The sequence below is a fragment of the Brienomyrus brachyistius genome, chromosome 19, assembly GCF_023856365.1.
Source record: "Brienomyrus brachyistius isolate T26 chromosome 19, BBRACH_0.4, whole genome shotgun sequence".
NCBI classification, from domain to species: domain Eukaryota; kingdom Metazoa; phylum Chordata; class Actinopteri; order Osteoglossiformes; family Mormyridae; genus Brienomyrus; species Brienomyrus brachyistius.
In genome coordinates this window covers 6,970,636-6,994,321 of record NC_064551.1, presented here as the reverse complement: position 1 = coordinate 6,994,321, position 23,686 = coordinate 6,970,636, and the positions used below count along the sequence as shown (strand labels likewise).

Here is a 23,686-nt window from a genome sequence, read left to right as displayed (position 1 = left end):
TATCAAATGGGGTTTAGAGGCCCATTAATGGAATGTTTCCTGTACCCCAAGGTACAGTACTAACCAAATCAAATCCCAGCCATATAACACTAAAAGGTGCATTTAGATTACTTGTAAAAAAAAAATAAGGATGTAGGGAGTCACCAACTTTTATAGCAAAACTACGCTTATGTGCTCGGAAAGCGGCCAATAGCAGCTGTTATCGTACGCAAACATAGATGGAACAGCCGAGATCTGGGATTTTTCCTGAACTGCCTGGGTGCAGATGTGACTCGAGTGACTTATCGGTAGGAGCGATTTCAGTTGGGTTGATCACCGTGGTTTTTAGGGAAACTAAACATGTCTTCATTTATAACAGTATGCCAACTTGTTGCTATGGATACTCAACCATTCCATAAACAGCATACAAAGGAATGTAGTTCATACACCGGTTTTCCTGATCCTGCAAGACTACAATGCCAGTGTTGAAGTTAAATTAGATGCAGTCAAACATAAGGAAAGTGCTTGAATTTAAGATGTAAATAAGTGACTTAGTCGAAGGGCTGGTAGCAGCAGTAGGTGTGTGAGGAATTTCTCCGTTTTTGAGGGGGACATTCTCCGCACATCGGGTTTAATGGAGCACTCAGTAAGAACGGAGATATTTTGTTGATCCTCATGGGGAAATTCTCTTATCCCATCATGCTGTCCATGAGAACCTTGGGGATGATGAACAAGGGGCAGCTACCTCGCAGGTCTCAGGGAGCTGGAGGTTATGGCCTTGCTCGAGGGATCATGGACATGCGACTATTCTGCCGATGCCGGGCTCAAACCGGCGAACTTCCGATCGCAGGCACAGACGTCTGGTCCACTGAGCCACACGGCGGCCCACCGCTGACGGGATGCTATTCCAAATGGGCCATCTGCATGCTACTGTATCTAGAGAGGATTAAATGAGAGCATTTGAAGCCACTCATTTGAAAGTTCCAACTGAGCTTCCAGTTAAAAGAATATTTTTATTAATATTAGGCTTCCAAGACACACTTTTTGGGCTGACAAAAACAAAAAAGACCATCTTTGGCAAGGATTCCTTGTGTCAAGAGAAGCATCAGGAATTCACCCACTTTGACTCCCTGTGGAAATGTGATGCATTTTCTGTAAAAATGTCATTTTCCTCATCAGAAGACAAGCAAAGGCAGAATCCATTTTAAATAACTTTATTACTATCATTTAGTTTTGAAAGCAGAACCCCCCACATTCTAGGAATGTTTTCCCACCTGAATTCTTTTTACCATGGGGGGGTGGTTACAGGAGACACATAATCAATAGCTTCGGATACAGGTCTGTTAAATACACGCACACAGAGTCCTCGGGCGGGGAAGGGGGGGGAGCAGGGGGCACAGAGCTGGACGCTCACATCCAACACGAACAGAGACATCGCAGAGAGCTTTGAGAGAGTCAAAACAAAGAAACAAAAACAGCTTAGTCAGACGAGGGGAAGGTTCCATGGGTGCCCCATTCTGACTGATTGGCAGCAAAACCCCTCCCCAATTACCCAAAAGCCCTCGTGGAAGATCAGGAACTCCATCACCTACAAATATGGCCGCGCTTAGCACCTGCAGCTGTTGTGCAAAACAGTCACCAATTCCCAGCCAAACGAAACCACCTTTAAATCGGAATTTTCAGGAAAAATTCTCACAGCCGGCGGATGACGGCTTTGATAAAGACAGCATGCAGCGCAGTGTGAGCCAGCTATCATCGTTAATACTGATCTCAGCTTTGCATGAGCAATTGCATTTATGAAACAGGATGTGGCTTCTGCAGAAGAGCATATGACACTTTAACCCACCATAGATGCACAGCCAAGGATAAACTTTCCTACAGTTATATTTTTCTTGAATGGAAAAAAAATATATATATATCGTGTCTCCTATCTGTTTGGTTAGCATAAAACGCAGTGAACACGGTGCATGGCGCCCCCTGTTGGCAGCACAACACACAGCAGCAGTGGGTGTTTTGTGAAGACGTGCTACTGGGAGCAGTGATCTTGAAACGAAGATAATAAAATATTCCTCCCAAAATCTATATGACGTAGATCCCAAAATCCCTAAACCTTTCAAGGATAACCACACCACCAGAACAGTCATAGGACATTTACATATTGTGCTATATTTTATTATTCCACACTGGTATACAGGCTACCTGTCATCAGTTGCAGTACAATCTGGACTCTTGGAGCAGTAAGTAGTAAGAGATTAATTTAAATGTATCCATAACAGAGGGACACGCTAAACTGGGAACTGACCCTCTCTCAGATTCGTAGAATAAATGCATCTATCTGCATTCGTCAAACAAGTCACTATCTCTGCGACAATTTTTAGTAGCTCGGGTGTTTGTACTACCTCGGAATGATGGGATTTGCTGGCTAAGGACAAATAGAGATGGGATTCCAGCAGGAGTCATTCGGTAAATTAGGGAGAAATGGCCAAGCAATGTGCCAAGTTTAAAAATCTTACATAACCTGGATTTTACCTAGTGACTCATGGGATGACGAACGCCACAGCTCACGCCGCTGAAAACTAGCAACAGCGTTTGAACAGGCAAGCGGTTTCCTCCAGAGGGTTAAGTAAAAACCAGTTTGCATTGCATTTGTATAAATGTGGTTGATCGTCTGGCTTCCCCCCCCCCTATAAACAGCAAGCACAAGCAGGTACTGGACATGACAAACAAGAAATGAAATCCAAACTGGTATGGACCCCCCCCACTTGATAGTCTGCCAACAACTCCCCTTACCAGCAAACTCAAGTTTAATCCTACAAGTACTCTACAGATAATCGCAACACACTAAATATATAGGAACGTACAGTCGGAGGACACTAATCCTAGAAGGTACATTTCAGCACTAGACATTTAAAATTTTCAACTCTCTATAGTCCAACATGACAGCTATACAATTTAACAGTCTCTCTGTCTGGCTATGAAGGCCTTGCATTTAGCACGCTGATGCAAGAAAGAAAAAAAAAAAGTTACTAGACCTAATTCTTGGAAAAAAAAGGGTTTGAGTCAGTACATTATTCCATTAAACTCTATCTAAGGTAATACCAGAGTAAGTAATAGTAGTAAGACAGAAGTGTGACATCTTTGCCCCCGTGAAGCATGCCTTGTGTCTCTCACATCCACCAATCAGGAGAGCACAGAAGAGGGGAGCTCGCTTCTCCTCTGCGGCCGCTGTTCTCCAATTCCTGCTGAGCCATGTGCCGAGTCACCAAACTGCTACATGCAACCAAGAAAGGTTGTGGAAGAGTGTTGTGTAGGAGTCCTTTACCCCCCAATTCCCCCCGCCCACCCCACTGAACCTCACTTAATCAGCATGTCTCTCGCTCCCTGCTCATTTCCTATGACGCATACTCCACAAAGCCCCCCCAACCAATCTGCCATTGAAGCACAGATGAGAGCCCATTCCGCTGATTATATTGAACTGCTCCTTCACTGCACACTGCCCACACCTCCTTACCATCACCTCGATCTCCCCATTCCATCACCCCATGCCATTTTATTCAGGAATTTTCCTCTTAGAAGGAGGAACCAGGTGAGGTGGAAGTTCGCTGGGCAACTCGTGACCCTCAAGTTTGACCTTGATGAGGTGGTTGGCCAGGGCAAACTCTTCGTCGTCCAGCATGCCGTCCTTGTCGATGTCCGCCAGTTTCCAGATCTTGCCCAACACAGTGTTTGGCAGCTTGGACTTGACCATCTCCTTCTTGGCGTTGGCCCCCGTGACCTTGCCATTGACAGGTGAGAGGGTGTAGAAGATCTCATCGTACATCGGCTTGTCACGCGCCACCACCCACTCCTGCTCGTCAATGCCCTCGCCGGCGCCCTCGCCGTAGCCGTGCCCAAACGGCCCGTTGAGTGTGCCATCAAAGGCTCCGCCCTTGACCACCTTGTTGGGCTGCTGGGTCTCCTCCTGTCTGACGAGAACCATCAGCTGGGCAATGTCATGGGCCAGCATGTCATCCACTGAATCCAGTAGTTTCATCTTCAGTGGTTGGAACTTGTTCAGGTCGTGAGACTGGAGTTGTTCCTTTAGAAAGGGCCAAATAAATCATGAACATAAACAGATGGCACTTTTGTTGCACGGATATCGGAATTACAACACATGTTGCTCTAATAAAAACCTTACAATGGACTGAAGCTATTAAAAGAAAAAAAAGAGAGTTATGCTACAATGGAACAGTGCCTCTTCAAACTGATTTCAGTTGCCCAGCTCTAAGGCTTGAGCACCTAGAGTCCATCTGTCATTCATCAACATTACATATGACTAATAAACAAAGAAGGCTAAAGTCAAATTCCCAGAAGTTGCGTCAAAAAAACAAAATTGAGTGTCTGTTGCGTATGCATGTTGCTTCTCTGCTTCTTAAGGAGACTAACTGAAGTCAAGGAAAACAAAAGCAAGTAACCTCTCCTTTCAAAGTGCATTTCACAATCTGCAAGACAATTCTATCATGACAGCTGTGCAATTTTACAGTCTTAGTCTAGGCTAAGAAGGTCCGGCATTCAGCACAATGAGAAGACATAAGATGCCTTAGAAAAAGGGGCTCATGACAGTACTTCATTCTACCGTAGAGTATTTTGGAATAACAGCGGTACATGAAACAGTAAGACTACGGTGTGACACTGTGCCTCCTATCGCTGATGCAAAGCAAGCAATAACAGTTCATCGAACACTAGGGAATGCAGCAGGAGCACCTGGTTCATTCCCTTCTTTCTGGAAGCTGAATCGCATACTGATTCGCCACGTGGCTGCATGCTACTGAGCGCGCTCCTTTATAAGTAGCCTTCAATATTTCAGGTGACGTTACCATCTAAGCGTTAAGTGTTGACATAACGGGCTTGGAATTTTCTATGAGACACAGGCTGGGGGAAGAGCACCAGTGTCTCCAGTGTTTAGGAAGACCTTCTACCTGCATCTTCTTCAGGTTGGGGAAATCCCCTGGGGAGATCTGGTGTTCTCGCTCGATGCGGCTGTAAATATCTCCAAGGCTATTGATCAGCTCCTTCTTCTTATTTTCCTTGCCAAATACTGACGGCATCTCCTTCTTCAGAGAGCTGATGATGTAGGCGTGAACCTGGAGGCACAGAGCAAAGCGAAGGAGACGGGAGTCAAGGGTGAGTTAGGGTGCCGATGCCCAGCCGGCCATGAGACCTTTTTTCCCCAAGTGGTAAGTGCCTTTTGCATAGCCGAATGCTAATGGATTCTCTGGGAACCTTTCGGTACTGTGAGCAAACCGTTCCAGATTCACAGCAGCCGCTCAGCATCCATTCATTTTGTGTTTGTTTGTTTGTTTTAGTATCATGCTGTGATGTAATCGTCTTCAAGTTCTTTAAGGACAGGCTGTCTCCAGAAAACATACTGAAGTTGTGCAACAAACGACAAAGGAAAAGATTCAAAAACAGCTGTTTGCGGTGGCAGAGACGACACAGGAAATCGCATGCGATCGATAGTTATATTAATTGTGCACATTCTGGGTACTTTAATTCAAAGCTCTGGACCTGGATGCATTGACCTTCTGGATTTTTAGGCTTCCCGGGGGGAGGGGGGGGGTTGATGGGCTTGCCAGAGCCAAGCCACTAACAGCGCTATAAAATTTAATATAACCTAACATGCTGGGGGACGGCAGAGATACTCCACAACTGTACACCTGCCAATCCCGTTCCGTCATGAGCGAAGTACATCATGACAGTGTTATTCCTGAACTGCTGACATCTGCAGAAGCAGAATGTTCCTCACTCTGCCGGGGACTGAGGACGCCAGATCATGTCCTGTTCTGGTGTGACTGTGGGTGGCTGGGGGGGGGGGGGCACAAGACATCTGCTAACAAGGGTGGTCAACAGCCCACAGTCCCATCAGAAAAAGAAAAAAAAAAAAAAAAAAAAATTCAAAAACAAAGCCTGCAAAACATAGGATCTGCCCCTAGTTCAGGGACACCAACGGCAGCAAACAGGAGACGAGGTGTGGAAGCCTGGCTGACCACGTGCAGGCCGCCCAGGGACGCGACCCGGCGTGACGAGCCCTTTCCTCTAACCCCGTGCGAGCAAAGACAGTCCGAGTACCGCGACACGCTCTTCCTGGTGCGGCACGCAGGGATTTTACGGCACAGTAGGTGGAACCGCAGTTAAGGAAATTGACTTACCGTTACGTGGAAATAAATCATGGAGACGAGAGACTGAGGCAGCACACAGGAAAATACAAAAGGCTCGGGCCAAGCTGTCTGCTGCCGCAAAAACGAAAACCGCGCGGCCTGCGATCTGAGGTGCACGCTCTTGTCGGGAGACACCCCTGGTATTTAGGTCCTGAGGTCCTCGATGGCTTTTTAACGGACAATTGATATTCATTTATTTATTCCTGTTCTTCAGCCAGCATGGAGCGGATAACTCTACCTGCCCCAAGTACAGGACACAAGGCTACAGTGGTGCCAGGAATCTCAGTATAACCAGCCTGGGTCTCTCCATATATAGCAGTTCCTTTACTATATTACACACCTCAGCACAAAACAGTGGTTTCTACGCACTCTTGAAGCACAGAAGTTCATTGGGTAGGTGCAATAGTCCAGAGATATCTCTTTGTAATGCTGGATGATGTTCTCAATGTACATATTTGCGTAACTAACCCACGACTGTGGCGCACACATAACAACAGAAGACAATCTCATATTTTCAAACCCTATCAAAGCTTGCCAACACTACGATCACACTACAGTCGTCATCTCAACGGTGAAGTCTTTGCTTGTCATTCTTCACTTCTACTGAATTGAAATAGCAGTTTTAAATAGCAGTACCCGCCAAACAAATGTATTTCCATAGTAGAGATAGGTGGATGAGAACTTTTCTAATATGACCTGTGGACCATACTGGCAAAAGCTGGTTCCAGGATTAACACATTAGTCCACAGAAGGCATCTACCCAACTTGGGGATACATACATCATCACTTTTCTCATAAAGCAGCTGTACTGATGCAATGAAGCACTAAGTAGTATGTTTCTTCTAAATCGTTCATATGGATTTTCAGGCAGAAATATTAGGTAACGATAAGATTTTGTTCACAGAAGGCCATCATCGTCTGCTATGACTGGGATCTTCCTCTAATCTTCCACTGTGAAGGTAAAGCCAGGGGTTGTCAGGATGTTCTGAGGTGGAAGAGGAGCTTACCTTGGCTAGCCGTGCCCTCTTAATGAGGTCATTTAGCTTCCGGAGAGCTGCGTTCCTGGGTAGAGATTGGATGTCCTTGAATAGGTCCTGCTCCTCGGCCTCAAACAGCTTTCTGTTGTCTGGGATCAGAAGTGGATGTGACCAGAAGGATCCTATGTAGACGCGGATGACCTCGGGCGTATTGACAATCTTGCCCAGCGACCACATGAGGGCACCATAGACCCTCATCAGCTGCTGCGTCTCGATCTGGTCGGCCTTGTTCAGCACCACGCGGATCTTGTCCTCGTGGTTCTTCAGGGCCCGGATCACCTCGGAGAACTCGTCCGATATGTCCAGCTTGTGGGCGTCGAACAGCAGAATGATGCGGTCCACACGCTCAGCGAACCACTCCAGGACCGCCGCAAAGTCATAGCCTGCCGTGATAAAGGAGCGCGGGAGAAAGGACAAAAAGGGCAGGAAGGTCAAGGGTCAGCAAGTGCACATTCTTCCTGCTAACGAAGGACCCTTGAGGACAGGAGCAGTGTTTGCATAGAGGCGTCCAACTGAGAAATCGAAGGAAATGCAATGAACCCGCAGGGATGTTGCGCAAGAGGCCTTCGCCCCCGAAATGCAGATGTGTATGTAAACAACATACTTGTGCTTCATATCTGCAGTGCTGCTGGTAGACCCCAGGGGCCTGACGACACCGTCCACAATCTGTCCGAGCAGCTGTTCATTCACAAACAGCTTTTAGGCTTTAACAGTTCCCAAGCTCTGTTCTGGTCCACCCTCATAGCTCTGCACCACAGCAGAACAAAGTACATACACACGGGACCATTACATCGATGGATCTAAAAACACAAACGTGGTGTGGACTCCCTACAGGCCCGACACATGCACAAGCGTCCAGCAAAACAACGCAGGAGACGTCAACTGCTGCCCCCCGATAGCCTGGTGTCCTCGGCGCACTGCAGAGAGCACTGTGCCGTCTGTCTCACTGCACATTGCTGCCTGGAAAAGAACGTCCACAGAGCCTCTCTCAGGTCAGTGTGATTTGACTAAACGGCCCCATAATCTAATAGACCAATTCATCACTGCAACTTGCTAGATTGTGAAATCCATCTTATTCCTGGTTAGAACACAATCGGAAAAAAGCCCATCTGGGTCACAGTGCTATAAAATATGATGCAAGTTTAGTCATAATTCCCATTGATATAAAAAATATTTTTGTTTTTGAAAAGAATGTTCTGATACTGTGTGTATTTGTGTAGCACATTCCACTGTTAAATGTGGTGTATAAATTAAGCTATTCCTGGATGCGGGACACTGAATGAAAGCCGACCTTGATGCAGCTGGCCTTTACATTTCCTTTCGGCTCCCTTGCTGACTACATCCAGTTTCCATCCTTGGCCTTATACCAGCTGGTAAATGCAGTCGAACAACCACGCGGTCAGACTCATCTCCCAACTAACGTACCCTCGTGTCGCCTCTGAGGGCTTCGTACCGCTGCCGTCAAAATACAAGCGTGGATTCGGGGGGGAAACAGTGCCGACGCTGCAAGGCGACATGTAACGAGATGCTGATCTCGACTGATTCCAAACTTCTGTTTTTAGCTTCTGTGCTAATCAGTTCCCTTTAAATTTAAAAATTGCGCAATAGAGTAAAGTAGAGTAAATGTTCATTCCCTGGGAATTTGCTTTTTGTCCATTGGTCTTTCATGCTTGCATGGCCTTGGTTTCAGTTCTCTGGTAGGGGAGTACCGTTCACGCACAGAGACATCGGTGACACGCAGCTGCTTGCGACATTACCCAATTTGCCGGCTTCGTCGTGTGAGCAGAACCGCTTCAGTCGTTCTTACCTGTGTGCCATACACCATACCACCCGCCTGTGTGCTCTTTGATGGAGTTCCAGGAAGGTGATCGGAGATCAATTAGTGTGTTAAGGGGTCAGATCAGCAGCATGTACTATGACGTGAGCGGCCATTTTCCCTCAGGAAGATACCATCTCCGCAGAGGGGCCGTCCAAACGCCATGGCTTTAGATTCGGCGGTTTCACACAAGGCGTTATTGCGGCCTGCACTACTCCAGGTGGAAAGGGAAAGACCGAGTTACTCTGTGACCCGATCTACTTCACTTCAGAAAAGTGCAGCACTGGAACAACTGAAGTTTTGAGGGAATTTTCACACTCAGTATTGCCATGGGTATGTTAACTATTAACTTCATAACACCACCATTCTGGGGAAAAAGATCTTCAGTCTCCTTATGCCTCAGTAGCAGATGTTGTTCACACTTGTGTTGTATCCATGGCTAATTGGGACACAAATCTTCCTTATGATGGAGAGACAAAATCTAATTGGACGAGGAAACAGGTGTTTGGATGAAAAAGGTGCTACTGGAGGCAGGACAATAACAGGCATTAAACTGTGAGTGGGGCGTGGCATTAGTGCAGAGATGTGAGAAGAGGGAGGGGTTAATCTCTTGGGGGGAGGGTTTTCTTTTTTCAGGGCTAGCCTAAAGCAAGGCAGCATCACCCACTGCTATGCTGGGAACGAATCCCGAGAGCAGAGGCTTGGGCTGTGCCCTTCCATAAAAATACCTCCATACGGGCACCTATGCAGACAGCTATAGCCCTCTTCTTGTGCAACTGTACACAGGGGAGAAAGAAAAAGGAAAAAAAAACAACACAGAAAGGCAATGAAGGAAGGAATACATTAAAAGTGCACGTCACAGGGAGACTTGGACCTGGTGACTCTCCAGAGGTGGAAATTTGAGGTCCAGAATGTACAAACCCAGACCAGGATTTTGTTTCAACCAGCCAGTTGAGTACTCTGTGAATGTTACTTTATATTCATCTGGTTACTCATCTTGGTCCGGACTTGTATTTTCTGAACCTGAACTTTCCACCTCTGCGTCTCTCCGATACAAACCTCCACCGCACAGCTTGGAAGCTTAATCCTGAGAATCAAAAAAGTGTAATTAATACGACTGCCCGGCATTTTATACGACTATCGCAAATTTTTAGACGGACTTATTCGAGCCTGAATTACAAAGTATTAAAATGAGCATGATTCCGGCTCGTTATCAAACCAGCTGCAATTTCAATGTGACCACAGATAAAGGGAAAGAATATTAAAGCAAAGCAATTCAGCGAATTCCCAACAATAAGCGTGACACACTCATGTGCACTCCTGCTCACGGGCAAAGGGTACAATTTCAGGATACGCCCAACAGCCAAGTGTAAGCTTAGGAGCCACTACTATCCTGATGACAATGCAGAGCGCGATCAGCCTGCAAAAGGACAAAATGTGCCCGCAGTGCCAGGCGGAAGGTGCTGGAAGTAGCCTCATGTTTAAGGGCGCTGGACTTCAAGCATCTGAAGACATTGCAGTCGAAGATAAAGCCGGACAAGAGACCGGAATTTCAGAAGAGAAAATGTCAATTGTCACAGTTTAAGCATCCGTACCTAACCGAGTCACTGGGTGAAAAGTGTCCGTTAAGCAGCTTAGTGCCAGATAAGGTCTGACTCAGGATTCAGTGTCGATACCGCGCACTTTAAGCCGCGAACAGCGGTCCCATGCATCAGCGGTCCCATGCATCTGCAGCCAACTGGGCAGGAAACGTGAGATTTTATGTTGCAGTGTGGCAGAGGGCCACCTGTTTACATTTTAAATCCAAGGCCTCACTTTTCCTTTTTAGCAGAAAAGGCCGAGCAGGACAGGCGACACTCTTTGCAGGCTGTCTCTGAGGCGTGAAGGGCAAGAGCTTGTGAAAGGAAGCTAGTAGCGCCTTAATATACACGGTCGCCCGTCCAAGCGGGCCCCATTTATGGGAACTCACTGCGTGCAGCCTGCAGGGGAAGCGGCATGATCTGTTTATTTGTGAAAGTTCTCTCCCTGCTTGCCCACCGTGTCAAGTTACTGACTTACTCAGCAGAAATAGGGCTCGCGTGCTTCCACATCTTACACACATCCTGCTTATGCAGTCGCATATTACTGCGGGTATGGGGGGAATATCTGACCCATTGAACCCCACTCCAGCATTACAGAGCAGCACCTTAGACCAGTGTTCCCCAATCCGGTCCTCAGGGACCCACAGCCGGTCCGTGTTTTTGCTCCCTCCGAGCTCCCTGCCAAACGCGGACCATCTGAAAGTCCCTGAGAACCGAATTGAGAAACATTGACTTCCAGTATAGTTGTCTAAGGCTAAGTCATAATTATTAAAAAAAATATCATGTTAAAAGCCACCAAACAAACCATGTGGTGGAGTTTCCCATGAAAATGGGATGTATTAGTTATATCGCTGAACTGACGCATTACTAAAATGTTCCATTTCGAATACCTTCCTAAAACTGGTTCCGGCAGTATGGTAATATGGCAAGCAGGCCGTAACAGGTCAAGATTAGATCTTTATAAACGCCCCCCCCCCCCCCCCAAAGGGACATTTTTGTTGTTCAGCATGATTTATGAATATAAATAAATTCCATGAAGACCTGCTGCTGAGCTGAAGGCGTCAAACTAGTTAAAACGGGCTTAACTTAGGAATGAGAAGGACCGGGCCGATGACATCAGCAGTGTCACCCACCCAGGTCTTCCCAGCGACTTTCCTCACCTCCTTCAGGCAGTGATTCTGCAGAGCCTCCATTGTTACTTACGAACACCCTCGCGCAGCGTTGATGGCAGAGGGATGCCACTGAACAGGGGTGTATAAGATTGTTGCCCGACACACAAAACAAGTTCAAGGTACCTAAATAAGGAATCAATTCAGAAAAGAAGCAGCAGACAGTAGCGGGTCTGTGGGTTATAGCGAATGCTACAGAAATGTAAAGAATCAGACTATGAAACAGTGGATGACGCAAATAATTATTTGCAGCTACTTACTAGTCATTCTTAATTATGCTGATACAATTAAAAAGCCCTTAAAGGGACATGTCAAGGCCGACACCCCCACCCTTCAAGTATTTTGTACCCGATGTGCTCTCTTAGCTGGGGACAACGCGCGTGCGAGGACACGGACACACCCAACACACAGACGGCTGAACTACATCGAGTCGGAGGTCAGTCTGAACAGCAAGTGCATTCTGCTCTTTCAACCCACAGACCCGCAGCCCTGATGTGCTCTTAGCTTTACATTTCTGATATTTCGGGAAGTAGACACTGGGTCAAATCTAAGTTCTGCATGCCGATACAAAAACAGAACTACAACCACCAGACAAAATCTACTTCTGATAAAAAAATAAAGGTCCCGTAACACTACAGACAAACTATAACCCATGCAGTGCCACGTAGAGCCACCCTAAATACTCCCTACAGGGGAGATTCAGCCATAGGCAGTTTATGGGATGAAGAAGTCTGAGCTCTGTTGTCTAGTCAAAGCACCAATGTCAGCAAACATTCCTGTCTTCCCCCCCATCTCCTCAAATGACTGTATTCCTACAGAAAGTCTGGGCATGAGGCAGGAAGATGCGCGGCGTCTGTATTCTGACGAGAATTCCCCCGTAGCCTCCCCTCCTTGGGCTTCCCCCATGAAGGCAGCTGTGTTGCCAGACAAGACCCTGCACGCTTAGCCTGGCAGCGCGTAACGATGGCCAACGTAGCCGGGGTCTCCCACCACCCACCCAAAACTCTTCAGCACGCCTCTCCCCACTGGTCAGATTCGGCAGCTTGGCTTCTGAGGTGCAGATCCCTCCAAAGCCCCACCGTGCAGCACAAATATTTCTCAGGGCCCCATGAGCTTCCAGGCTGCACTCTAATGAGGTGCCAGGGGTCCAGGATGGTGCTAAACCCGACCCTAACAGGGCATCGCTAATGAGAGACTGGGGCTCATCAGGGTGTTTCTGAGGCCTGCAGAAGGTCCAGTAGGTGTGGCTACTTTAAAAAGCACAGTCAATGTTCTAGTGCACCCTGGTCTGGGTCTGCAAAAATGCAGCATGCCCAGACTAACTAGGCTGTATCTGGGTCATGCTCCACAGAACCGGAAAACCTCACTGGTGGGAGATTAGCGCGTGTGACAGAAGCATGGTTCTTTAAACGCATTAAATGCAACTAACAATGTATGAAAAACTAAGTCACACAATATTTGGCTCTACTGTGATGCTGAGGGGAACTTTACCATACAAATCGAGGTGCAACATTATGAAATATGAAGGCCTGAAGCAGAAACCCAGCCCATGCTGTCATGGCATTTGAAGGCATCTGGCTTGATGAATTGCACAACGCTAAAGATGACAAATGGCTGATGTGAGCAGGTTTCTAAGAGCACATACAAAACTCGGGGCCGACACGAGTGCTTAAAGCGGGAGACGGACTGCGCTCCATGGAAGCTCGCTGCCTAGGTATCAAATCTTGTTTTGAAAGTCCACTTTGCATCAAACAAACCCCTAGGAAGCGAAATGGAACTAATAAACTTTTGAACTGGCTAAGGCTGGCCCAAGTAACTTAGCAGATCAGCGGAACAAGTTACCCTGACACCACTCATCTACACGAGTAAAAATCAGGCTACTAGGAAACTCCTCTGAAGGAAACCCTTTGAACTGACGTGTCCGGCCGGTGCCGCAGTGACCATGCTTGTGTTACCGAGTCTCACAGCTGCGAGAATCAGCCCTAATCCCCCACTCCATCCCCTCCAGCTCCCAGCGGGGGTGGTTTCAGAGGGTCGGGGAAACAGACACACAGCCAAAGGAAACTGCTGATGCCCCAGGATGGGGGGGGGGGGCGCAATTACAGTGGGTGACCCCAGCATTTGATGGACTTAACCTGAAAGCAGGAATGGAGGAAGCATGTGTGAAACAGAGCGACACGGAAGAAGGATCTGCTGGCCATTTTGCTGGGTTCCCCCTTCCCCCAACCCGAAAAGCAACGTAGAAGGTCCTGCCTGACAGATGGCTTCGAAGCTACCAGCCCCACCCAACCACATGTAATTTAATGCAACAGGTAAAATGAATAAGGCCTGAAGAATGAATCACGATGGTGAGGTTTGGCTGGGTAACACGCGCGCACACCCACCCCCCACGAGTGAGAGACAGAGGTCCTCCTGGTGTGTGCGTGTGCCAAGTCGTTCTCCCCCTCCAACTTATTTTCCTTTGGTTTCAGATGACGGACTCTCCCCCTCCCTTTTTCCATCTACATCCTGCGGGACGCATGCAGAGTGACAGCGAGCGGCAGAGCACAGGATGCAGCCGCCATCGCTGCAGGCCCCAAATCCATGCGGGACCAGGCGACTCTTATGCCTTAAAAAGAACAGGACGGCCGCCCCATCTCCGCAGAAGGAATAGATCCGAAACAAGCTGACTTCAGAGCACTTCGCCCTCCAAGTCTCGACTCACCGTTGGACAGGATGTTCAGAGGGCGGCTGCATGAATCGCATTAAATCACAAGCAGACACAAGCATATGACCGACTGCCCCTCTGACACCCTACCACTCCCCAAATTACCACTTGCTGGCTCGAAGATAGTACCTTATAGGCCTGCATAGTCGCTGCAAGGAGAACAGTGCTGGGTTAGCAGATCCAACCCTCTCTTGTTGGAGTAACACAGGCCTGTAATACTGAATAAACAGCCATAGTCACAAACCTGATAGCGATAACAATGGTTAACGTCATAAGAGGAACCTTTCAGTACAGCGAGCAACTGCTACCCCGCGAGCCGGACATGGAAACAAACCGGTAACACTAGTCAAAATGATCCGCACTTTCTACCATAAGTCAAGAGAGATAAAATGGCAAAGCACTTTAGCAAACAACCAGCGACGCCTCTTAGGGAAATAATCAATTTGCACAACGGGGTTACCTTTGGTCAGCTGGCAGACACGGGATTCAATTCGATTCGAGGCAAGTCTGCACACGCATGCATTTACATGTACGAACGTTGTTTTTTTTAAACCCTGTGAACAGTCTACAGGGTTTGCAAAATACCCAACGCTTTTGACGTAGCAAATTCTACGCTTGTAATGGAAAAACACAGACTTATCGTAAGATTTCTTGCGCGAGCGTGAGTGTGAAAGTGTGAGTGTCACGCCAGACGTGTGAGAGTTGTCAGCCCTGCCACAAGCCTCTTATCTAGATCTCATATTCCTGGCAGCCATTTGGGAAACGGTCTATATATTCATCACGATTACATTGAAGTAAAAACATAAACCAACCAACCTTAATAAGGCTTAATAAGGCCACTACTGGCATCAGCTTTACATTGCTTTGGAGAAAAAAAAAATATGAATGTACAGAAGTACTGACAGAGCTGACACTTCTGTATAGTAAAAGGCTGCTGGAGAATGTTGGCTTTCTGAATATCTTGACCACAGACCAGAGCACTTTTCGGCCTCAGCGCACATTCAAACAGCCTGAAAGATGGGCCATTTCCACGCAACCTTGAGAACGTAGAGAATTCGTACAACGATGACGGGCTGTACGGCAATAGCTTAAAGTGCAGCGTGCCGGCGGTCGTCAGAGTGCTTCCTGGCGGAGACGTGATTCAGTCTGCTGGAAGAGGGACAGGGGAAAAACGCGATGTTACTGGTCTGGCCCCCCCCCCGTGGTGGGACAGAGGAACAGGGTGCCCCATTGTTCTCACGGTGCCAACACCCGCGGGCTGCCACAAGCCTCACGGCGAGCGAGGAGGCGAGGCAGCAGAGGCAGAAACGTGACTACGGGCAAATGAACGGACTTTTCCAGATGAAGAATGTGCACATTTACAGTTTTGGAACGTCTGGCATGGAGAGGCGGGGCCAGGCTCCTAACAGCGTTCCAGCTAGTTAGCAGTACTGGTGCATGACTGGTTAAGAGGGACTCTGCCAATGAGGCCAGGGTAGAAACTCAATCCCAGACCCACACGGATCAGGGAGTCCGAAGACAGCAGAGATGGCCTTGTCTTCGCATTTCCCCCAGTCAAAGGGATGAGCTCTCTCACAACAAATCCTTCCTCTTTGAGCTGGTATCTTAACTTCCACAAGGGTAACTGATCAAGTCTTATTAAAATACAGTAATAAGCATTCCATCTGAACATTAACTGAAATTGAATCATTTGCCTTTTACCTTATTAATAATGCATATTTAGTTTCATCCATGCATTTTCCAGTCGTTAATCCCGATGAGAGTTGTGGGAAAAGGCCTGGAGCCTTTTCCAGGCAGCTCAAGGCGCAAGACTGGGGTGCATCCTGGCCGGGATGCCAGTCCCTCACAGGACACATACATACAAACACACATGCACACAACAGTTTATAGTTGCCAGTTCACCTAAATGTATGTCATTAGACTAAATACGTAGTTGGAAGACAGCCGTGCAACACAGGAGAAGCATCCAAACACCACACCCAAGAAAACAGCGGTAGAATTTCAAATCCCAGCCCCGAGGTGCAAGGAAACCACACCAGTGCATATTAAGCTGTTAAGTAAATTAAAATGAATGTAATTGTCTTAAAATCGACAAGTTTAGTTTATTAGCTAGCGGCATCATACAATTTCGAGAGAGAAACCCCCCCATCCTTCAGTTTTGTGCACTTCTCCACTAACAAAAACCCCCCCAAAAAAAACTAAGGGAAATTTCACACAATGCAGTGAACGCTGCCACCATTGTTGTGTCACTGGTTACTTCATTGGTTCCCACTGGCTGACAGCAGGCAGTGAGTGCCACTGAACAATAAACACACTGACCACGCGTTTAAAGGCCTTGCGTCGCCCGTCACCAGTAAATACGGCCGTATGGGAACGTCATGCCATTGGAACACGGCGAGTGCGGCGGCTGAGAAATGAAAAGCAGAGAGTCATGCGGCAGAGGGGAGGAAACACATTTGGCGGATTATGATGATGAATTATCATAATGAATAATGTTTTAGCCAAACTCGACTCTCCCAGCCCATACCAAGTCACAAAACAAAAAATCTCCGTGATGTAAGAGGGAGGAATTCCAGAAAATAAAGGGAGCCTTCATTCCTTCAGTCAGACATAAAACAATACCATTTAGATACATACAAAACTCAGAGAACTCGAGTTTGGACCCCATTACCCAGCAATTTCAACACGTATCCCCAAAGATAAGCCTTACAGTATCTGTTGTTAAAAAAAAGACCTTTACAAGTGCAGGTGACTAAGCCTTATTCAGGCAGTTAACCTGGGGCAACAAACCTGTAAAGACTCATGTGTAGTTCAAGCCAAATAGAACATATACGTAAATCAAACCAAATGGTGGTTATTGTCGGCCATTTCTCCAAGCAGACCATCATAGGGTTAGATTCAGCTGCCTAGTGCCGACATAAGCTACATTAAATCCACTTATACTAAATTGCAACTGATATAACGGGTTCCTTGTGAACCCTGTGTGGCCTATAGGCACATAGCAGATAATGGACTTCTGGAAACAACATACAAAACAGATGTTGAATGCAAATCCTCTCGCTGCTCCCCTGAGAAGGAGACTGGAAACCCCTTCATTCCTTATACATAAGCAGAGCAACTGGTGTCCGCAGTTTGGCACAGAAAGCCTGCTCATCTGTCCCGCATGTGTTACAAGACAAATGGCCGAACGTCAGGAGATCGGCCAGCCTCGACGCAGGACTGAGGCAGTGGCTGGCAAACCGCGGGGGAGCGGCGAGACAGGGCCCACCTCTGCTGATCCTCTGCTTCTCGCCGGACAGGATCCCCGGGGTGTCGATGACGCTGATGCTCTCCAGCACAGGGTTGGGCAGCTGGGCGCAGACAAACCTGCAGGGAGATGCATACAGGTACTGCTCACAGGCACTGCTCACAGGTACTGCTCACAGGTACTGCTCACAGGTACTGCTCACCCACACGCGGGCAAACCGGGTACAGTCAGTCCAACCCGTATAAGGACCCAGAGCTGCAACTCTGCATGTACTTATTCATTATTTATCGCTGGAGCGATTGAGGGCCGAAGTACACAGCCCAGCCTGCAGAGGGGGCTGCTCTCTCTTGCTCACTCTGATAAATTAACAGCCTTTGGTCCCCACCTCAAAGTCTACAAGGGTACTGAAGCTGCTGAAAGGTCATGGGATAGCTGGAGACCACTGATAGCTCCTAAAGCATGCTGTACAGCACACACATCTCTCTGGAATTACCCCCCCGCCACATCATCAAAAGGACAGAAAAAAGACTTACTGTCCCTGAGCCTATAAGGAGAAGATGCTCTATTAATACAACCTCCAATAAGGGCTTAAATGGCCAAAACACCCACAGCAAACCTGCAAACTGAAAGCAAGACCACAGCACCGGAAGTAATACCAACATTGCTGAGAGAGATCTGACTGAAATACGTCTCACTGCACACAGTGATATACTGCTTACTTGGCAGATTAGAGCGTAAGCCTTCCACATTAGGCTTGTGGAGCTTCAGTTAGCGAGCCAAACCACAGTCTTGACTCTCGCGGATGGCCTCTACTACACCCCATTTATGACCCATATGATATCCTCGTCAGAACAATAATTACAGTACAAGCCCCAGACTGCATGCAAACATATCCTGTACGGGGTGACTTGCAGTTGTCATGCCGCAAGCATGCGCAGTGCTAAAATGCACATGTTTGGCAGCATGACCTTTTGCAATGACACCGCTGCAGCAGGCCCACGCAGAGCCACTCAGCGTAAACAGGCATGCTCCCTGGGGGGGGGGGGGTATTCTGGACTGACAGCAGCAGGAGGGGCCGAGGAATGCTGAGAATGTGAGCACAGGTTCAAGAATCCTCACCGCGACGCGAGGGCACCCCAACCCTAGCTGCAGGTTGTGAAGACGAAGCCGAGTCCCAGGGTGTGACGCTTCTCACAAGGGGGAGGGGGACTGTGAACACGCCGGCCTGCACCAGGCATCAGGCCTGCACCAGGCATCAGGCCTGCACCAGGCATCAGGCCTGCACCAGGCATCAGGCCTGCACCAGGCATCAGGCCTGCACCAGACATCAGGCCTGCACTGACTGTTAATGTGGCAGATGCTGGAGCACCTTTATCCTGGATCCCCACTCCCAGCAAAGGGTTCTCAGATACTAACTTGAAACAAGAATACATCATATACCTAAAATGACATATATCAGTTAACAGGAATGGTTATACCAGGGCGTTGGACAGCAGATACTATCGGTATAGCAGTGCATGTCCTTAGTAACGAGTTCCTCTATGAGAATATAATAATAATAATAATAATAATAATCATGTGTACTCAGCTGTCCAAAAATGTGGTTATATCTCTAACAAAACACAAACTGCGCTATTTCCAGCATACCAGGAATAGCACCGACAACCAAGCACACACCGTGACATGTGAATTATTAATCACTTTAAACATCGTCACCAGACACCACGAGTTTCTGAAAGTCCTGCACTCCAGTCGGCAAGATAATCTTCTACGGGTGCTTTCTTATAAGGGTGTTCTTTTCTTTTCCAATTCCACCAGCATTCAGAGTACAAAAGCCAAAGGGTCTGGGGGATAAACACGCATTTGCATAGCAAAGCCGAGACCTAGATGATAAACATGGCAGAATGGCGACTTGTAAAACCTCAAGCACAGCAACTTAATGTACTTTTAAATTTAAATAAAAGGTTAAAAACTAAAATTCCGAAATAGTTTTGAAAGCATTTTTGGACCATTTAAAAAAAACTCTTACTCAACACACTGACAGGGAACGACGGCAGAAATACATTTTTCTCCACGGGCCTCTACATTTCGCAAAAAGACTGAAAAAGCTTTTCCCTTCCTGAAGTTATCTCCCTTCCCCTTTCCCCAGGTCCCCATTGCCCGAGGGACTGCAGAAGGCACCAGGTCGCACCGGTTCAGGAAGGCGTTCCCGAAGGCGTTGAGCTTCCGGAATGGCTTCTTGGGGTCCACGACCAGGGCGTTTCCGGGGACCAGCCCTTCCACGTCGCCATGCATCACGGCGATGAAGGAATCCGTCGTGGGCTCCGGCCCAATCCGCATGCCGGGAAAGTCCTGCTCCAGAAGGTACCTGAGACGGAAACAGGTTACCTGCCGTTACTGGAAAATATACCCCGATTAACATTCATTAGCCATCTCTGGAAGGAAACCGAGAAACCCAAACACCACATGCTACTCATGCATTTGTGTAGATTCAAGCCAGGAATGCCGGAGATGCAATTGGATAAGCGGCCATTTCACTATAATACGGCCAAGCTGAATTATAAGCAATGCATTATTAAACACATCAGACAGGCTGACCGGAAATAAACAAGCCTGTCCATTTACTGCCATTCTACGCTGTGACATTATACTTGACACGGTCTTCGGTTTAATTGCATATTAAGTTCAGCTGTCACTTGGAGCTGCAGGGCCGGAAATTCAAAGCAGACCAGGGAGATCCTGTCTGGAGCTTGCAGGGTGCCCAGGCCACGCCAATAGCCCCTCCCCAGAGAAAAGCAAATCAGCACCTTCCTGCTGGCCTGCTGGACACCGAGATTCTACACTCCTCATTAATAATAGACTCTGGGAAGAGGCTGCAGGTAACTGAAGAGGCTTCACTCGCTGAGAACGATGACTTCACAAGGCCCACATGACATTCCGTTATTCCTGTCCATCACTAAAGCCGCGTATCCTGGCAGGGATCGTGGCCACTTAATTATACGACACTTAAAAACTTTTAATTCCCGGCTTAGCAGATTTTCTTACCCCTAAGCAACTTAAGAGTTTTTACACTTCATTTATACGGCTGAATGGTTTTCCGAAACATTTTAACTCAGAGTTCATCCCTGTAAAACATAACAGGGACCTTTAGTGGGATTTTGGGAACCGTCAAAATTGTGCCCAGCCCTGTTTCCTGCTCATTATGAGAGCACATTCCCCACAAGGCACTCGCTTCTGCACAGGTATGCGAATGTACCATAAAGGCGTGACATTTTCTTACAGCCCCCGTGGGCATCAAAGATTCTGCTAATTACAAGGCAGCTCAGGAGCAGTCGGAGTGCTTCGCTGCATGACGTACCTAAGAAGATGCACCACTGCAAAGTGTAATGGTTCATTTAAAGGGTACCGAGTGGTACTGAGCGTATGTCTACAGCAGTCCACATTGCCTTGTAAAGAGCAAGGCCAACTACACAACTGAAAGCCAGGAACTGAATCAGACGGTGACCAGAATTCCATCGCCCTGCCTTTGGACGTCTGATCCTGTTCTCGTTGCTCTGGAAGCCGACATACTGTTTACAACGAGGGCAGAAAGAAGTCATGTGCATTTTTTCCCCATACTGCAACAAACAGCAAGCAAAGGTTGCATGACGACATCAAAGAATCGAAACCTTGTGGATGATTCACTACACAAACCGCGCCCACCGACAACCTCAAGGATGCAGAGATCAAACGGCCACCAGGCCTAAAACACCCTGATATCTCCCTGCAAACACTGTCCGGTGATTACCACAAACACAACAGCTGCTATGTGACAAATACCCTGCCCGGTCACTCTAGACGTTAGTCTACAAAAAGGATAAATCAAAGAGAAAATGCAAAATGACAGCCACGATCTAGGCAACCCCTAGGTCAGGAATAATCCCATCTGTGTGAAGAATTTTAGTGAGACCTGTGTGTAACTTTAGGGAACGCTGAACTTAAAGTTTACAAGCACTAAAACCAATCCAGTCCCTTAGATGTGAAAAGCTACATGTGTTTCTGAAGTCAATTAAAAACAGAGACGTCAATTCACCCCGAAACGAATGCCAGGTCTGAATCTGCATAGACATTAGCAAATGATAAACAGACAACTTCTGCACTGAAATACTTGATCAAATAAAAATGCACCCGACATTCCAGTTGTCAAAGGGACTCAAGGAGCAGAGTTAGGCTTGCTTCATCTATAGTGTCATGCGTCTGCCCTGCCCTTCTAAAATGCTCCATCACTGAGCCCCTCCATTTGATGATTAACGTACCGGATGAAGCTGGTCTTCCCGGTGGAGTACTGCCCTACCAGCAGTACCATGGGCTTGTTGTCGAAGTCTGCATCTTCTAGGGCGGGCGAGTGGAACTCATGGAATTTGTAGTGTTCCTCCAAAGGTAACAGTTTGGTTTTGTACAGCTTCTTGAGTCCATCGCTGACTGTCTGAAACACCTCAGGATCCTTCTTCCTCCTGTCATCATTACCCAACCAGCTGAACATGATGCAAATTCTACAATATACAACGCAAATCTCTATAAAAGAATCCTAATTTGTCGTTTTCCCCCAAGAAAGCTAAAAAAACAAAAATGAACTTCGTATAAAGAAACTGTCAACTGTGCTATATTTTCTTTAATTCCTTTAGTGGATGGAAATTGCTAAGTATTTTTTTCATTTCAATCATAACACAGCTTGCATAAAATATTCTCTTCGTTGAAGGCGTTTCTTTCCAGGTCTTTAAGGCCAAGCAAGAAACAAAAATACATGCAAACCCCTTCTGCGCGGACGTCAAAGCTTGCTTGATATTTACATGCACATTGAAAACAACAAGTCGGCTAATGCAGGACGTTCATTCAAAATTCAGCTAGAGGAATAATCCAACAGCTGCACGGAGCTAAAGAGCAAGCGATGAAAACGTCTTCTTACATTAGAATATTGCTGCTGGTCTTCAGTGAACCTACAAAATACTGATTAAAACAACAAATCTGCCCTGAAATAAAAGGTTTTACTACTACTGTTCAAACCGCTGCGTGGTACGCCGTCCGAACGCAGGTTTCCAAGTCTCTCCCAGTGCCGCAGATTTAAATGTCCGTGCTTCGTGAAACCTGACACGACCGGAAATGCCCAACCACTGGCAAAGCCCCACCCAGCGGATGGATGGGATGAAGCTTGTTAACGGCAACGCCATTTTGACTGATGGCCAAGATCCGGTGTAGCGCCCCTTGCGGAAATGCAAATATGCAACTGACGCATGCTTGGCATTGAAAATTGCTACGTAATCAGATGCGAGCAGGCCATATGCGTTTTTTGTGTATTTGCGCCTACTAGGATCTATGTATATATCAGCGAAATAACTGGATATAAACAAGGGTGTTCAAGGAGTGATCATTCCTTAAAATAAGCATATTAATGGTTTTAGACTTTATATCAACCTCTAACCCCCTAACCATTGAATTAGTTGTGTTCATTTTATTGTGCTTATAAATGCAGTGTGCTGGCCTGTTATGTTATGTTATGACCAGTCCTGATCGATTAAGTTCTATTTGTAGAAGGAAGTATACGTGTAGTTATCTCTATATAATCAGTATCGCTGACTATAAACCTCTGTTATTGTACTTGATACGGAAATATAACACTGTTCAGGGGCACCATTACAGATTGTGGTCCCTATGGAAGCATATCCCAAACTATCGGGAAAAGATGGTACAACTGGGGTCGTTTTGTTCCCCAAGGAACAAACAACGTTCATGTACCCCCCGGTGTCAAGTATTATATCACAAAAGTGCCGGATATGATCAGTTGAACTGTTGCAGCCAGATGTATCATGTAATTCTGGAAATAAAAGCTCATCTAACCGAATTGACTATTAGATGAACATGTAATAGCCTAATTGAATACTGATTTGTTTGTAATAAACCCAGCCAAACCTTTAAAG

At 47.1% G+C, this 23,686-nt stretch overlaps 1 protein-coding gene across 2 annotated transcripts; it reads right to left on the bottom strand.

The window, feature by feature from the left end:
* Window positions 1–1,177: 1,177 nt before the first annotated feature.
* Window positions 1,178–22,885, bottom strand: ehd3 (EH-domain containing 3). Of its 2 annotated transcripts, XM_048985501.1 has the most exons (7): window positions 22,678–22,884; window positions 22,028–22,225; window positions 19,924–20,100; window positions 17,754–17,851; window positions 7,184–7,596; window positions 4,938–5,102; window positions 1,178–4,057 (listed from the first exon to the last, which is right to left on the bottom strand). In XM_048985501.1, coding segments are annotated over exons 1-7 (1,581 nt in total). In that variant the 5' UTR covers window positions 22,680–22,884; the 3' UTR covers window positions 1,178–3,529. The 2 variants fall into 2 exon arrangements, with proteins under 2 accessions (XP_048841458.1, XP_048841457.1); XM_048985500.1 differs by having other exon boundaries at window positions 22,028–22,885.
* Between the last annotated feature and the right edge of the window lie 801 nt (window positions 22,886–23,686).

Coding starts and splice junctions, on each gene's coding strand:
- ehd3 (XM_048985500.1), bottom strand. CDS start 22,254: ATGTTCAGCTGGTTGGGTAATGATGACAGGAGGAAGAAGGATCCTGAG. Junction 20,101..22,027: donor GGGAAGACCAGCTTCATCCG/GTACGTTAATCA, acceptor TTTCCGTCTCAG/GTACCTTCTGGAGCAGGACT. Junction 7,597..17,753: donor GAAGCAGAGGATCAGCAGAG/GTGGGCCCTGTC, acceptor TTATCACGGCAG/GCTATGACTTTGCGGCGGTC.